Raw genomic sequence first — 16004 nt, forward strand, 5'->3', positions numbered from 1 at the left:
CTACCCACGCTCACCCACAACATTAATATGTGTGTGTAACACTAAAACATACTGGGGCCTACCCACACTCACCCACAACATTACTATGTGTGTGTAACACTAAAACATACTGGGGCCTACCCATGCTCACCCACAACATTAATATGTGTGTGTAACACTAAAACATACTGGGGCCTACCCACGCTCACCCACAACATTAATATGTGTGTGTAACACTAAAACATACTGGGGCCTACCCACGCTCACCCACAACATTAATATGTGTGTAACACTAAAACACACTGGGGCCTACCAGGCTCACCCACAACATTACTATGTGTGTGTAACACTAAAACATACTGGGGCCTACCAGGCTCACCCACAACATTAATATGTGTGTGTAACACTAAAACATACTGGGGCCTACCCAGGCTCACCCACAACATTAATATGTGTGTGTAACACTAAAACATACTGGGGCCTACCCAGGCTCACCCACAACATTAATATGTGTGTGTAACACTAAAACATACTGGGGCCTACCAGGCTCACCCACAACATTAATATGTGTGTGTAACACTAAAACATACTGGGGCCTACCCACACTCACCCACAACATTACTATGTGTGTGTAACACTAAAACACACTGGGGCCTACCAGGCTCACCCACAACATTAATATGTGTGTGTAACACTAAAACATACTGGGGCCTACCCACGCTCACCCACAACATTAATATGTGTGTGTAACACTAAAACATACTGGGGCCTACCCACGCTCACCCACAACATTAATATGTGTGTGTAACACTAAAACATACTGGGGCCTACCCACACTCACCCACAACATTACTATGTGTGTGTAACACTAAAACATACTGGGGCCTACCCACACTCACCCACAACATTACTATGTGTGTGTAACACTAAAACATACTGGGGCCTACCCACGCTCACCCACAACATTAATATGTGTGTGTAACACTAAAACATACTGGGGCCTACCCACGCTCACCCACAACATTAATATGTGTGTAACACTAAAACACACTGGGGCCTACCAGGCTCACCCACAACATTACTATGTGTGTGTAACACTAAAACATACTGGGGCCTACCAGGCTCACCCACAACATTAATATGTGTGTGTAACACTAAAACATACTGGGGCCTACCCAGGCTCACCCACAACATTAATATGTGTGTGTAACACTAAAACATACTGGGGCCTACCCACGCTCACCCACAACATTAATATGTGTGTGTAACACTAAAACATACTGGGGCCTACCCACGCTCACCCACAACATTAATATGTGTGTAACACTAAAACACACTGGGGCCTACCAGGCTCACCCACAACATTACTATGTGTGTGTAACACTAAAACATACTGGGGCCTACCAGGCTCACCCACAACATTAATATGTGTGTGTAACACTAAAACACACTGGGGCCTACCCAGGCTCACCCACAACATTAATATGTGTGTGTAACACTAAAACACTGGGGCCTACCCACACTCACCCACAACATTAATATGTGTGTGTAACAATAAAACACACTGGGGCCTACCCACACTCACCCACAACATTAATATGTGTGTGTAACAATAAAACACACTGGGGCCTACCCACGCTCACCCACAACATTAATATGTGTGTGTAACACTAAAACACACTGGGGCCTACCCACACTCACCCACAACATTACTATGTGTGTGTAACACTAAAACATACTGGGCCTACCAGGCTCACCCACAACATTAATATGTGTGTGTAACACTAAAACATACTGGGGCCTACCCACGCTCACCCACAACATTAATATGTGTGTGTAACACTAAAACATACTGGGGCCTACCCACGCTCACCCACAACATTAATATGTGTGTAACACTAAAACACACTGGGGCCTACCAGGCTCACCCACAACATTACTATGTGTGTGTAACACTAAAACATACTGGGGCCTACCAGGCTCACCCACAACATTAACTCATTCACCGCCAAAGACGTCTTTGACGTGTTATCAGCAATGGCCTTCCCCGCCAAGGACGTGTTTGACGTGTTTTTGTTTTTATTGGTGCAGCGCCTGCAGCAAACACTTGCCCAGCCTGTCACACAGACACAGGTCCCTGCCTTCAAAGGGTAGCCGACAGCACGCGATCAAACACATACCGCAGCTGTTGTTTTGAAATTGAGCGAGAGGAAAAGCAGCAAAACGGGTAACGCTTCCTTGTGCAGACAGGAGAAACTACATTGAAACGCCCTCGGCGCGCTGCACGAGCTGGAGTCGCCTTCCTCTGTGCCAGCCATGAGAAAACGGGAGAAAGTAATCAAGAGATGTGTTTGATCATCGGAGGAATGAGGAAATGATCGATCAGTTTGCGAGGGCGGTGAGGACGTGTTGAATAGCCGAGGGGAAAACGGGAACGATCAAATAGCAGAGTTGATATGACAGGGACGAGGACGAGGACCAGAACAAATCAAAATAAACACAGGAACAGCTAGGCAGCAGCGGGCAGAAGGCACTCACAGCAGCCCGCTGTCCTTCTCAAGAGCTCTTCAGTCACTTCATGAAATCGCTGGGCTGCTCGCCCTCCAGTGTTGCTCCTGGCCAATCCCAGCGCCACAGGGCGTGGTTATTGCTTATCCTATGTTGGGTTAGAAATCTAAAAGGGGGATCGTGTGTGTGTGTGTGTGTGTGTGTGTGTGTGTGTGTGTGTGTGTGTGTGTGTGTGTGTGTGTGTGTGTGTGTGTGTGTGTGTGTGTGTCTGTCTGTCTGTCTGTCTGTCTGTCTGTCTGTCTGTCTGCACACTCACACCGAGTAAACTGTATTGTTGAATGTAAAAAAAAAGCACTTCATGTGTGTATATATATATATATATATATTTTTTTTTTTGTCATTTGTGTCCTAACGAATAATATTTACATGTCTGATGTCAATACAGTTCAAAATAAAAGAATTGAGAGTGAGTTATGCCTGAGATTGTGCCCTTTTACAAAAATGCTTTTTTCTCCCTTTTCTCTTCCCAGACAGGCTTTTTTGGTGAACATGGGGTGTATAAAAAGGGTTATAAGTAGAGTACAGAACATGCTAAAAGCTAACTTTCTTTTTGGGGATGAAAGTAGAGACTTAGATCTTCATTTCGAGGTATTGGACATCACTGTAGTCCTAGTACAGAATTTACTGTGGGTCTTGAAAGATGACCAAACATTATGGAAATACTTGGCCTGTGCCAAAAATGCCAGTCAGATATTGGCAGTGAATGAGTTAATATGTGTGTGTAACACTAAAACATACTGGGGCCTACCAGGCTCACCCACAACATTAATATGTGTGTGTAACACTAAAACATACTGGGGTCTACCCACGCTCACCCACAACATTAATATGTGTGTGTAACAATAAAACACACTGGGGCCTACCCACACTCACCCACAACATTAATATGTGTGTGTAACAATAAAACACACTGGGGCCTACCCACACTCACCCACAACATTAATATGTGTGTGTAAAAATAAAACACACTGGGGCCTACCCACGCTCACCCACAACATTAATATGTGTGTGTAACACTAAAACACACTGGGGCCTACCCAGGCTCACCCACAACATTAATATGTGTGTGTAACACTAAAACACACTGGGGCCTACCCACGCTCACCCACAACATTAATATGTGTGTGTAACACTAAAACACACTGGGGCCTACCCAGGCTCACCCACAACATTAATATGTGTGTGTAACAATAAAACACACTGGGGCCTACCCACGCTCACCCACAACATTAATATGTGTGTGTAACACTAAAACACACTGGGGCCTACCCACGCTCACCCACAACATTAATATGTGTGTGTAACACTAAAACACACTGGGGCCTACCCACACTCACCCACAACATTACTATGTGTGTGTAACACTAAAACATACTGGGGCCTACCCACACTCACCCACAACATTAATAATTTGCCAATAATTTACTGACTACACAGAAATGTAGCCTCCAGGCAGATGTAGATGTTTGTGACCTTATTTCTCATCAGTATGGCAAACTGGTTCAGGTTGACTTGGCAGCAGTGCTTCCTCTACTAAAGAGACACCTCCTTGACATCTTGTCTTTCTCCTGTCCACTTCATAGCATGGAGACACCCACCTTCCTTTCCTCCTGTTGTCTGCGTCCCATGAAAGGAGCAGTTCACCCAAAAATGAAAATGTCGTCGACTCACCCTCATGCCAGTTGAAACGCAGGTGAACCAAAGAAGAATGTACATTGATCAGAACCGAAGGTTAGGTTAGGTTAGGTTATTCCATTTGAAGGAGACTACTCTGATGGGCTGTCATGGTCCTGTGCTGTTGTCCCATTGGCGCAAACCGGCGTCAAAAAAGAAGCAGAGCTTCGACTCTTGCCTTCAATACTCTTTGTGTGAAGTTTGTCCTCCATATAACACAGGGAGGTTACCAGCACACCTCGAGAGAAGAACCAGTCACCTGCTTTTCTCTGGAGTTGTGCGGGCAACCTCCCTGTGTGTTGTATGGACAAACTTCACCTGTGTTTCAACTGGCAACTGGGTGAGTACTGAGTAATTTTATTTTTGGGTGCACTGTTCCTTTAAACTCTGTCCTCCAGTGCCTGTTAGTCACCCCCAATATTCCCTTCTCCCCCCCCCCCCCCCCCCCCCCCCCCCCATGCCGTCCTGTCTTCCTCTCTACAGCAACAGCTCCAGGCACAGCACCTCTCCCAGCATGCCCAGGGCCTGCAAATGGGCCCGCACCCGGGACTGGCCCACCCCGGCCTGGCACTGGGCGGCGGCTCCGGCCTGCTGGCCCTGTCAGGGGCTCTAAACGCCCAGCTGGCAGCCAAGGATGAGAGGGCCCACCTGGAGGCAGCGGCTGCCGCGGCTGCAGCCGAGCACCACAGAGGTACAGGGACGAGGGGGACCTGTGGCTGGGCGGGAAGAGGGACACGGGGATGGAGAGTGCCAAAGTCACGCTGGCTTCTGAGTTCAGCATGGAACATAAGAGATTTCATCCCCCATTAATTTCCCCCAAAATATTTTTTTGGTCCGAGTGAAATGCTCTCTCCTCATTCTGAATATAGCTGAATCGCTTGGTTTGACCAAGCAAAACTTTTTTTTATGTTTATGAGGATTTGAGGCTGCTGCGATGTTTTAATTTCCCTCTGGGGATCAATACATTTTTTCTATTCTATAAAAAAATTGAAACGTCTATGGGAAAATGAGTGGGGAACAAAATCACTTGGGTCGCATGTGGAACCCGGAAGAGGGCGTGATTTTGACACTCTATGCATCATCTTACTTCAGTGATCGTTTGGAGAGTTTTTGCCGGGCCGGGCTTGAGGCAAAATGAGCCGTAGCCACTTATTGTTTCACTTAGCGGCCCCTCGAATCCAAAAGCGTCAAATCCTAGATGGGTTTAGGGGCTTGCAGAGAGCTGGGTTGCACTTTCAGTGATGGAAGCATCTAGCTGAGGTGGGTTATAGAGAATTACCGGAGCTCGGGTAGATGGATTCCGATGATTGGCTTGGCGTAGAATTCTTGGCAGGGCCCAGAAGTGGTACTGATGATAACACTCCTCCAGGATATTTTCCACTGAGTCATCAGCTGTAGAGTGATGTAAAGTGATGGGAGATAATGCTGTGGATGCGCGTGTGTGTGTTTGTGTGTGCGCGTCTGTGTGCGTGCGCGTGTGTGTGTGTGTGTGTGTGCATTTGCTCTCTTTTGGCCTGCTCCTGGGACGTGGGGCACTGCTGCCGGGGATGCACTTAGACCGGGAAGCAGGACCGGTGAGTGACACACAGAAGCACCATCACCTGTTTAACATGTAGCTTCCCATCTCACACATGTCCACACTTTGTTTCAGAATTCTTCATCAGGCCTGGGCGATACGGATTTAAAAGAAAATCATATCTGTATTTTTAGGGTGAACGGCGATACACAATATATATCGTAAAGTGGGCTAAATGCTCAGTTGTACAGGATGTCAAAGCCACACGTGATACATCACAAGCACATTAACCCCTAACCCTCATCAAGATCAAATACAAAGACAGGGTTTCCTTCCCTGACTATTGGCGTTTACACTAAATATTCACACAATGTGATTTTTGATCAATAATCAGTAATGTGAATATAATGACTAAGTGGCTAAAGGCAAATAAGAGAACAGGTAGAACAGTCTGGTATGTTGAGAAAATTACACTACCCCCTTGCATGGGATCCCATGCACATCTCTTGCAAGCACAGACATGACGACCTTACGCGGCTGCTAGCACCATACTGTAACATTCGAATGTTGATTAATGTATGCAAGTTCTGAAAATTGCAAAATTAAATATTTAAAAAAGAAATAACAATTTAGTTCACAAGACTTCAAAATAATAAAATTCTGACACTTTGGTGGGTGGAAAAAAGCATACAAGAGTGCCAAAGCATACATAAACCCCTCGTTAAACACTTCGTTAGTCCTCTCCTCTCCTCGTTAGTTCTATCCTCGTTAGTCCTCTCCTCCTTAGTCCTCTCCTCCTTAGTCCTCTCCTCCTTAGTCCTCTCGGCTTTGTTAAAGAAAACTTGTAACATGGCCCGTCTGCCTCTCCCTCCTACAGCCAGTTGGCCAATCGATGCGGCCTGATATTCTCTCACATTCATCTCCGCTGCTTATGAGCCTGACATGATTTATGCAGTCCCTCTCACCTCATTATCACCCTCTTCTCCCCTGTCTGCCCTCCCCCCCCTGCTCTCCTCCTCTCCTCTCCTCTCCCTCCCTGCTCTCCTCCTCTCCTCTCCTCTCCCTCGCTCACTGCCTCTGCTCTCCTCAATTCATTATGCCCTTCTTCTCCCCTCCCCTCTTCATCCCTGTCCTCTCCTCTATTCCCCTCCCCTCCTCTTTTCTCCTCTCCCCTCCCCTCTTCATCCCTCTCCTCCCCTCCTCCTCCCCCCTCCCCTCCTCTTTTCTCCCCTCCTCTCCCCTCCCCCCAGAGTTCTCTGTCCAATGGGGACAAGGGACGCTCGGCAGACTACCTCAGCAACGGCAAGAAGAGGAAAGCTGACGAGAAGGAGTTCATGACAGACTATGTGAGCATGCTTTTCTAACTCGTGAAGTTTAATCTTGAAGTAACTCAAAGAAAGCTTCACCTAAATGTGCCAGTCTACGTTGTGGTCCCGGTGGGACTTTTGGACAGTCCGCCTCATGGTGCTGGATAATATTAAACTGAAATATGTGCAGCCATTACAGCATCCATTATCGTCATTGTCGCCATGCGAGTGCACGCTTAAAGAGTGGGTTAAGCGCGTCGTCTCAGCCAGTCTCCACCTAGTGGACAATTGTGAGAGATGTGAAAAATGGCACGGGGAGCCAGAGAGAGCAGGGAGGTTTGTCTGTGATGACGGCTCATTCATCTCTGCTTGGTGTCAGTAACACTTTTGTGATCGTAAAGCATTTGGCCCTGCCAACGGCAAAACACCTGCGCTGACATCACTGACTGATGTGCTGCCTGAAGTGCAATACAGTTGAAAGTTTCAGCACGCAGGAGAATAGTGTCACAACTATTTTCTGCTCACACAAGCGGATGCAGGGTTTAATTGGAACAATGTTGAAATGAAGTACAGGGCCGATGCTGTTCGCTGTATAGAAACTATACAACCACGTTTACAGCTCAAAAAAGTCATGATTCACTCTTTAAGAGGGAGGGTTTTTAGTAGACTTGTTATACTGTTGAGTGTTTATTTTTACGCTTTCTTTTACTGTCTCAAGTAATATCAGAATATCAGCATAACAAAATGACATCAGAAGAACCACCATCATGGCTCTGGTGCCGTGTGTAAAACGCACACCCATCCCATTCTCCCTAACGAGCAGTCAGGGTGCCCGGGGTCTGAGCGCTCTGTTGGCCGGTGGCAGCAGGAGCACACTGTGGTTGTGCTGCCTGGGCAGCTCACAGTGTTTCTGGGAAAGAAGGCCGTGTGTGCCCAGTGAATCCTCCCTGGACACTGGTTGAAATAGCAGGGTATACGCGGGGTCTTGAAAAGTATTAAAAGTTGATAAATCAATTTCGGGAAAATTAAGGCCAAATTAGTTAAATGAGTGTATTATATCGTCCTATATCGATCGCAGACCCCTGAATTGAATCAATATCGTATCGTAGCAGACTTTGTGATATCAGAAAATGTATTTTTGTCCAATAATCTATATAATATTGTATTGTGATGATGTGACAAAAGTGGCGTTGAGGGTCTTGAAAAAGTCTTGAAAAAACTCTTAAAAGGTATTGAATTGAACTTGAGGATTCCTCCTGCATTATACCCTGAATACAGCACAAACAGACAGTAGATCTGGCTGAGATGTGGACGTGCCAAAGCGTTATTCATACAATAAAGAAACACAAGCAGTGTCTTGTTTAGCTTCTGCACAGGATTTCACCTGCATCAAGTTAAACATGTAGAACTGGATCTGTCTCTACTTTGTTCAAGTGTAGGCGTGTTATATGTAACATATATGACATGTAACTTACATACAACATACTGTATGGAGGTTGATCTAACCCCCCTTCTCTCTCTCTCTGTCTCTCTCTCTCAGGGCAGCGATGCGGATAAGAGTGATGATAATTTGGTGGTGGATGAGGTCAGTAGGCGGCCGCTGGCCTCTGTTCGCCTCACTTCACAGCTTTCATCTGCATACATCATGTAAACACACCCACCAGGACAGCCCCACCCCCCTACATACACAACCATAAAACACACTATGTACACACACACACTCACATGCAATATATGGCATCTGCACTTTGCGAGCGGTTTTATGTACCGTTATTTTATATATGACTGACTTTTACTTTTATTAGTTTTATGAATTCATGCAGACAAAAGCAAACAAAGTTGGATAATACAAAGGATAAAGAGACACACACGCGTGTGTGTGTGCGCACACACACACACACAAGGTTGGAAAACACTCCCAAGGGGTTTGTAAAACTAATACATCACAAGTACAACAATTATTTTACGTAATAATCTGTGACATTTCATATAAATAACTTTCCACGACATTGCTACTCGCCAGGCGATAAAACACAATAGTGATTCAGCCTATATCCAGTTCATTGAAAGCTTTTACATCACAGTGTTGAGTAGGTTTTTCCTGGTCAAAATGCCATGGTGCACAGTCAGGAAGTGATGTGTTTTACGGTTCCAGTGTGTTTGGAATAAATAGAAGAACTGGGTAATTAGCATGAGCAGCGATAGCTACCATGGCTGAACAGACAAAGAAATTAATAGCCGTTCCCAACCTGCGAGCTGCGAAGATATTGCAAGTGGGCCGCCAAATCATTTTTTTGTGGGGAAAAAAGAATACTATGTATGAGAATGCATTTCTCTATTGTTGAATCCATTATGTAATTTGTAATCCATTATTCATACAGTAGCCTATTGCAGGCAGCCCCTCACTTTTACTTTGTGATTTCTGTGCGCTGCTGATGGACAGCTCTTTTTTATCGTTAAAATAAAAAGTGCTCAGAGAAGATTTTCAAGTGGGCCATGAGTTGGAAACCGCTGACCTAGAGAATCTTGAGGGGGAGGGGACGACAATCCAAAGAGAAATATGTCAAAGTACTGGACACCGTTTTTTTTTCTTTACTATCAAACCCCACCCCCAATTTTATTACATTTTCTTCTCCAATTGTACATTATTCCCCTGCTGCCCCGGTCGCTGCTCCACCCTCTGCTGATCTGGGGAGAGCCGAGACATGAGCAGTAGCCAGCCGCTTCTTTTCACCTCACAGCGGAAGTCTCACCGGTAGGACGTAGCACGTGGGAGGATCACGCTATTCCAACCAGTTCCCTTCCCTCTGAACAGGCGCCCCGACCGACCAGAGGAGGCGCTAGTGCAGCGACCAGGACAAATACCCTCAATCCGGCTTCCCTCCCACAAACACCAGCCAATTATGCCTGTAGGGACACCCGACCAAGCCTGCGGTAACACGAGGATGCGAACGTGCAAACCCCCGTGTTGGTAGGCAGGGATTTTACCGCTACACTACCCGGACGCCCAAACTGGACACAGTGGTTGATTAACAGGTGATTTATGTGAGGGGCAGTGCAGAAACAACAAATGAACGTCTGCTTATCACCAAACAACAAAAAGGAGCTTAGGGATTACCAGAGACCTTTAAAATTAGAGAGACCCCACTCCAGGCTACGCCAATCGTAAGAAATTGAACTCTTCCGGTCTCCTAAATGGGCGTGGTTCTCAGCTTGGCTGTCTGTCAATGGTGTGAAACTTCATTGGCTGACCAGTCTCAAAAGGGGGCGTGGCAGTGGCGAGACTTCCATGGCACAGATACAGGAAGTGACCGGAGGTTGGGGGGTGTATCTATATTCAAGATCTCTGGGATTACCGCTTTAAGCTGTTTTCTTTGGAGGAATGAAAGACTTCCTCTCCTGCTGTGCTGCATGGCACGGACAATAAGCCAGTGTGCATTGTGGCTGCAGGACCCGTCGTCCCCGCGCAGCGTGCAGTCCTACTCGTCCAGGGAGAACGGCCTGGACAAGATGCCCCCGTCCCGCAAAGAGGGGCCCCCTCAGGCCAGCCCCACTTCCCTGGCCTCCTCTAGCAGCCAAGCCTCCCCCTCCCGCGGCAAGGAGCCCCCACAGGTGGTCTCTCACACACACACACACACACACTCACACACACACACACACTCACACACACTCACACTCTCACACACACACACTTGCCTTAAAACTAGAGCCCGGCGGTCATCAACCGATATTATCGGCTGATATTGGCCTATCACCGATACTGTATCGTATCGCCGTATATTTTTCGGCCATCTCTGTATCTGTATATACACATGCATTCACTCATTCACCCTCTCACACACATGCACACACACAACTAAATGGAGACAAAACACATGGCACATTTGGATGCGTGTCACACACAATATAACAATAGTGATGTCCATGGCACCCCCAGATCCCAGCACACACAGACTGCAGGCTGTGCTCTTGTTCAGGGTCAGCTAGTGGGTCTCACCTGGTAGGAGTGGGACTAGAGTAAACTCTACATCCAGCAGTTATTCTATTCAACATCCCACACACATCCAGCCAAGGCTTCTGACATCCCACAGGTTTCTCTGCTCTGCTCCCGTTTCCTTCTATGGCTCATATTTCTTTCACATTTATTTATTTATTTATTCCTTTATTATATATTTATTATATTTCCAGAGAGAGAAGTCCAGTACTCCCGGTATGAAGCCAGGCACTCCCATGTCTCAGGAGTCGAACACCCCGGGGCCCAGCGGCCCCCCGCAGTTCCGCCCCGTCCCTGGCAAGCCTGGTGTGGACCCACTGGGTAAGAGCACCTTCCCCCCCTCCCCCCCACACACACACACACACGCACACACACAAGCTGTTTTCACACATGCGCTTTATACCGGCAAATGACCAGAAAGCGGTGTAATGCCTTCATGTGTGAAAGTTGTTTTCCGGTATAAGCGCGCCCCCGTCATCGCGGACATTTCACCACTTCTAACCTTGTCATAAGAGCGGTATGTCTGCTTCATGTGTGGGCGTGCAGATTTCCCCCCCTCCCCTCTCTGCTCGCTCTCTGGCCAGTCCTTCAGTCCTCCTCGGTCAGCAGCCTGACAGACGCAGCGAAAATGGCAGCGGCTTGTTCTGAGAGTCTTGCAAGCCGCCCAACGCTTGTAGAGAAAGCAGATGCACGAAGCGAAATGTGGAAGTATTTTGCTTACGTTGCCAACAGCGAAGGCAAGCCCCTGGACACATCAAACGAAGCCAGTCTGTAAAAAGTGCTTCAACGTGACGCAGGTGAACGGATAAACATCGAACCAGCCAGGCTATTTCTCTCAGACAGGGATCCCAACTTCTTCAAAGATTTCAGTTCAAAGACTGGTTAGCGAATGTGAAGGATACAACATACATGCCCTCTTAAGTCAAACGAGTGTGACTTATTGTGTGACAAGCGAACTTATTTCACCATCGGAGTTTTGCCCCCCGACACCCTTCAAATACAGGTACTTTCGCTGCTGTTTTTACACATGTGATCCCTCAGGTGGGAAGGGAAATTCCGGGAAATAGCCAGTCTTGATTTACAGGTAATTTCCCTGTCTGTATGTGTGAAAAACAGCTACAGTGTCTGTGTGGTCCATATATTGTACAAAAAAAATCCTACTCAAGTAGAGGTACTGAGTCTGTTAACTCGCCGAAATTAGATGTAAAATGACCAGTGTAAAAATCTACTTAACTCATTGAGTGCCAAGGACGAGTATGTTCGTCAATTGGTTTAGTAACGTAGAGTGCCAAGGACGAGTATGTTCGTCAATTGCGTTTTTTGACGGTGTGACGTGGATCAAAGCCAGATCCATCTCCTGTGAAAGTATGGTGGCTGTTGAATGTGTAAAAGCTATTTTAGGGACCCATTAGGTGGCGACAGTGTTCTCCAGATTAGAGAAAGGCGAGGAAAAAAGAGAGAAGAAGTAATGGGGAAACGGAAATCGCATCGATATGCATGAAGCATAACGTTAGCTGTGCCTGTGAACAGCAGTCATCTGCTGCCACAATTGAGCCCCTCCGTGTCCGCTGCGATAGCCCCTCCATATGATTTAGTTGCCGACACCAGCGTCTTTCTGAAAAGTTACATTATTCTCAGCTGGGAGCCGGCGACAGGCTGTGAAAAAGCGGGGTGCAGCGCACTTTTCAGTCCAGAGCAAACGCACTCGCAGCAGAGCCCCAGAGACACTCCCACGGAGGAGGAGGGGGGTGGGGCACGCAGGGCACTACAGCATACAACCATTGACAGTAAACACAGACCCAGGCAGCAGCAGGCTCGATGCACAGACCCAGGCAAACAAGCTAGAATAGGCTATCTGATGCCCACCAGCAGTAAATCAAGACCAGCAAGAAGGTGTAGGGTCTGCGCACGCAGGGGCCAGCGCTGCTGGTTGCAGCTAAAAAATATTATTTGGCCAAACAAAATTCCTTTGTTTTCACTCTTTTATTGAAGGAAATTATTTTTGAGGTGTCACTACATCAGAAAATATTAGCTTCAGAGTCAATGATGTGCTTGAAATGCTTCCTTTCACAAAAGGCTGAATATCTCAGATTCTAAATTGAAACGTGTCTTTTTGCTCAAAACAACCTATCTTCTCCGGCTCATAACTAAAGAACGGAAAATGGTATCAATAAACTTTTTTTTGCAGATGATAGAAGAGAGTCTCATCGTTCTTTGTGCGTGTTCGGTGTTTACATAGTAATATCACACAATATTCTGTGGGCCTCGAGAAATCACTGAAAACGCTCTGAAACTCTGGCACTGGGAGCGTCCATTCTCCAAAAGTGGCTGGCACTCAATGAGTTAAGTAACTAATTTTAAAAGTAGCTCATTTAAAATATACTCCGAGTAAAGGTTACTGACGTGCCGAGTTCAAACTTGATTTGTGTAATTGGAAAACTGGGAGATTACAAACTAAAGTAAAGCCAGATGACTCTTCTCTTCTTTGCTGACTGTGCATTCACTGTGAAAGGCACCAGTTGGCCAATTTATGAATGAGCAGTTTGTGTTGCTTATGTAGAGCCACAAAATCTGTGCTCTGTAATGGTTGTACGTTTATGCAGAAACATACTTTTTCTTTCCAGACCCATTTTCTCCCCAATTGTACTTGGCCAATTTTCCCACTGCTGCCTCGGTCGCTTCTCCACCCTCTGCCGATCTGGGGAGAGCCATAGACTAGCACCATGGGAAGCAATGTCTGTTTGATGCAATCATCAAACAGACACACAAATCTAGAAATAAGATGCCTGGAATGAGGGGGGGCTAAGAAAACAAAAAAAGCATGTTAGAAACGTACTTAAATTAAACTGATATCACACAAAAGATTTGTCAAAAAATACACACAAAAGGCTGCTGAATTCCACTAAAGGGAGTAAATGTAATTTTTTACTTGTACCCTTGGCTAAATGATTACAAGGTGCCATTGAACTTCAGAAAGCCTAAGCCTGATGTGAAGGTATAAAGTGTGTCCACCATCAAAGGACAAACTGTGATGTTCTATTTTGCTTGTTTCATTTGTTTGTTCTGTGTCTCACTATGTTGCTCAGGAGACCAAAACGACAAATACCTTCAGCAGTCCTCTCAGGGACAGGAACCTTCGTTGCACACAGGGGAGCACTTTAAAATGTGGCACTTCATTTGTAGAAATGGCTTTTTAGCGCTCAGTCGCTTTGTTACTTGGAGTGATTGTATCAGCGTGTAGCACCCAGCTGGGTGTTGGGCACCCCCGCGGCCTGTAGGGGTGTCAGCCAACTCCGCCCACCATCTGGCCTTCATAAAGCAGCTGTGGGCGAAACGTTCAACCCTCCTCACGTTTTAAATGGAAAGATTAGGAGAGGTGACGGACTGTGACTGTGAGCTGGTTCATAATGAGAACCAATCTATTCCAATGCATCTCTCTCTCACACATACACACACACACACACACATTTTATCTTTCTCTCGCTCTCCTTTTCTAGTTTACCTCTCTCTCCTCTCACATGCACACACACACACACATTATGCAATGATGCATACATACACTCTCACAGATGCACCTGCATGCACATTACATACACACTTTCGCTGCAGGAAGGCCTGGTGGCCAGCAGGGGTCAGTAGTGGTCCAGTGCTGCAGTGTGCTGGCCTGCGTTGTGTGGCAGGCAGCCTGGCATCTTGTTCACAGGCTGTCAGTCACAGCTGCCTCGGGCACTGAGAGGCTCTGCGGCGCGAGTCACCTCAATAATAACATCTCTGGCTTATTCCAGCCTATGCTAAAGCAATAGAGAAGCCATTCTGAATGACATATTGCATGTTTCGCTCAGTATTGCCCTATAATGTTGCTCCCTTAAATGTATCATAACCAATATCCACCGTTCTCTCTCTTCTCTTGCCTCCGTTTTCTCTCCTCTCTCCCCTTCGCCTCCCGCAGCTCTGGGGCTGAGAAACCCCCTGGCGGTGCAGGGAGCGTACCCCCCGGGGGCTTTCGGCCTGCCCCCTCCCGGGGTGAACGGGGAGCTGCCCGGGGCGGCGGGCTACGGCGCCGGCCTCCACCTGGTCTCCCCCCAGATGAACGGGTCTGCAGCCGCCGCCGCCGCTGCTGCTGCCGCCGCCGCGGGCTACGGGCGATCCCCCGTGGTGAGAGAGACGTTCCCTCCCACAGATGCTTTGTCTTTTGGATGTCACTGTCATGTGCAATACCTGTCGTCGTTATGAGCCCATCAAAAGGGGCTGAGAGAGAGGGGTGTATGTTGGAGGAGAAAGGGGCTGTTTGAGATGGAGAGCTATGGGGAGGGAAGCAGCATCACCCCACCCCACCCCCCCCCTCGCCTCCATTTATTCTTAAGCATCTATGACCTTGGCTTTTGAAAAGTCTCTTTGCCTTTATTTGATCTCGTTTGAGTCTGATCTTCCATCTGATATTGTCTGTGTTAGATTTTCCCGAGCGACAAGTCTCTCCTCTCCTCTGTTGTCAGGTCTCTTCAAGTCTTTCAAGTGCTTGACTGCGTGTATATCTTGTCTTTTCCAGGTGGGCTATGAGTCCCCACACCCGCATATGAGGGTCCCCGGGCTCCCTGCCAGCCTGCAGTCTGCTGCCTCGGGGAAGCCGTGAGTCTCCTTTTCCTCCTCCTCATCAGTCACATCTGAGTCTCCTCTTCCTCCTCTCATCAGTCTCCTCTCCCACGGAGTTCAACTATTAACTGCAACCAAAAAGTCCTGCCATTTCAATTACAGCATCAGAAGAGCTCTAACAATGAACAATTGTGTCAAAGATAAAACAGGAAGGAAATATTTTAATTAAAAATTGACGAGCAGTGCAAGGCTTATGAGAGCTGAAGCTCATTTAAGCGGTGCTACTCAACGAGCCTGATTCATACTACTTATTATACAGCGATGAAATTGTCACGTCATGGTACATATAGAGTTTGGAGCCTCCAATGTTTTGTTA

General features: G+C 47.0%; 1 protein-coding gene across 4 annotated transcripts in view; it reads left to right on the forward strand.

Moving 5' to 3' along the window:
- LOC310786576 (transducin-like enhancer protein 1) overlaps positions 1–16004 on the forward strand; it is a 53641-nt gene that overhangs the window by 29958 nt on the left and 7679 nt on the right. Inside the window, exons 6-13 of one of the 4 annotated variants that reach the window (XM_083647801.1) lie at positions 4705–4933; positions 5749–5795; positions 6988–7083; positions 8585–8629; positions 10495–10656; positions 11233–11359; positions 14988–15193; positions 15585–15664. In XM_083647801.1, the coding sequence (XP_083503927.1) occupies positions 4705–4933; positions 5749–5795; positions 6988–7083; positions 8585–8629; positions 10495–10656; positions 11233–11359; positions 14988–15193; positions 15585–15664 (992 nt within the window). Of the gene's footprint in view, positions 1–4704; positions 4969–5748; positions 5796–6987; positions 7084–8584; positions 8630–10494; positions 10657–11232; positions 11360–14987; positions 15194–15584; positions 15665–16004 lie in introns of all 4 variants that reach the window. The other 3 variants (XM_083647802.1, XM_083647804.1, XM_083647803.1) reach the window with 3 other exon arrangements.

Source organism: Poromitra crassiceps, assembly GCF_964638095.1.
Source record: "Poromitra crassiceps genome assembly, chromosome: 12".
Taxonomy (NCBI): domain Eukaryota; kingdom Metazoa; phylum Chordata; class Actinopteri; order Beryciformes; family Melamphaidae; genus Poromitra; species Poromitra crassiceps.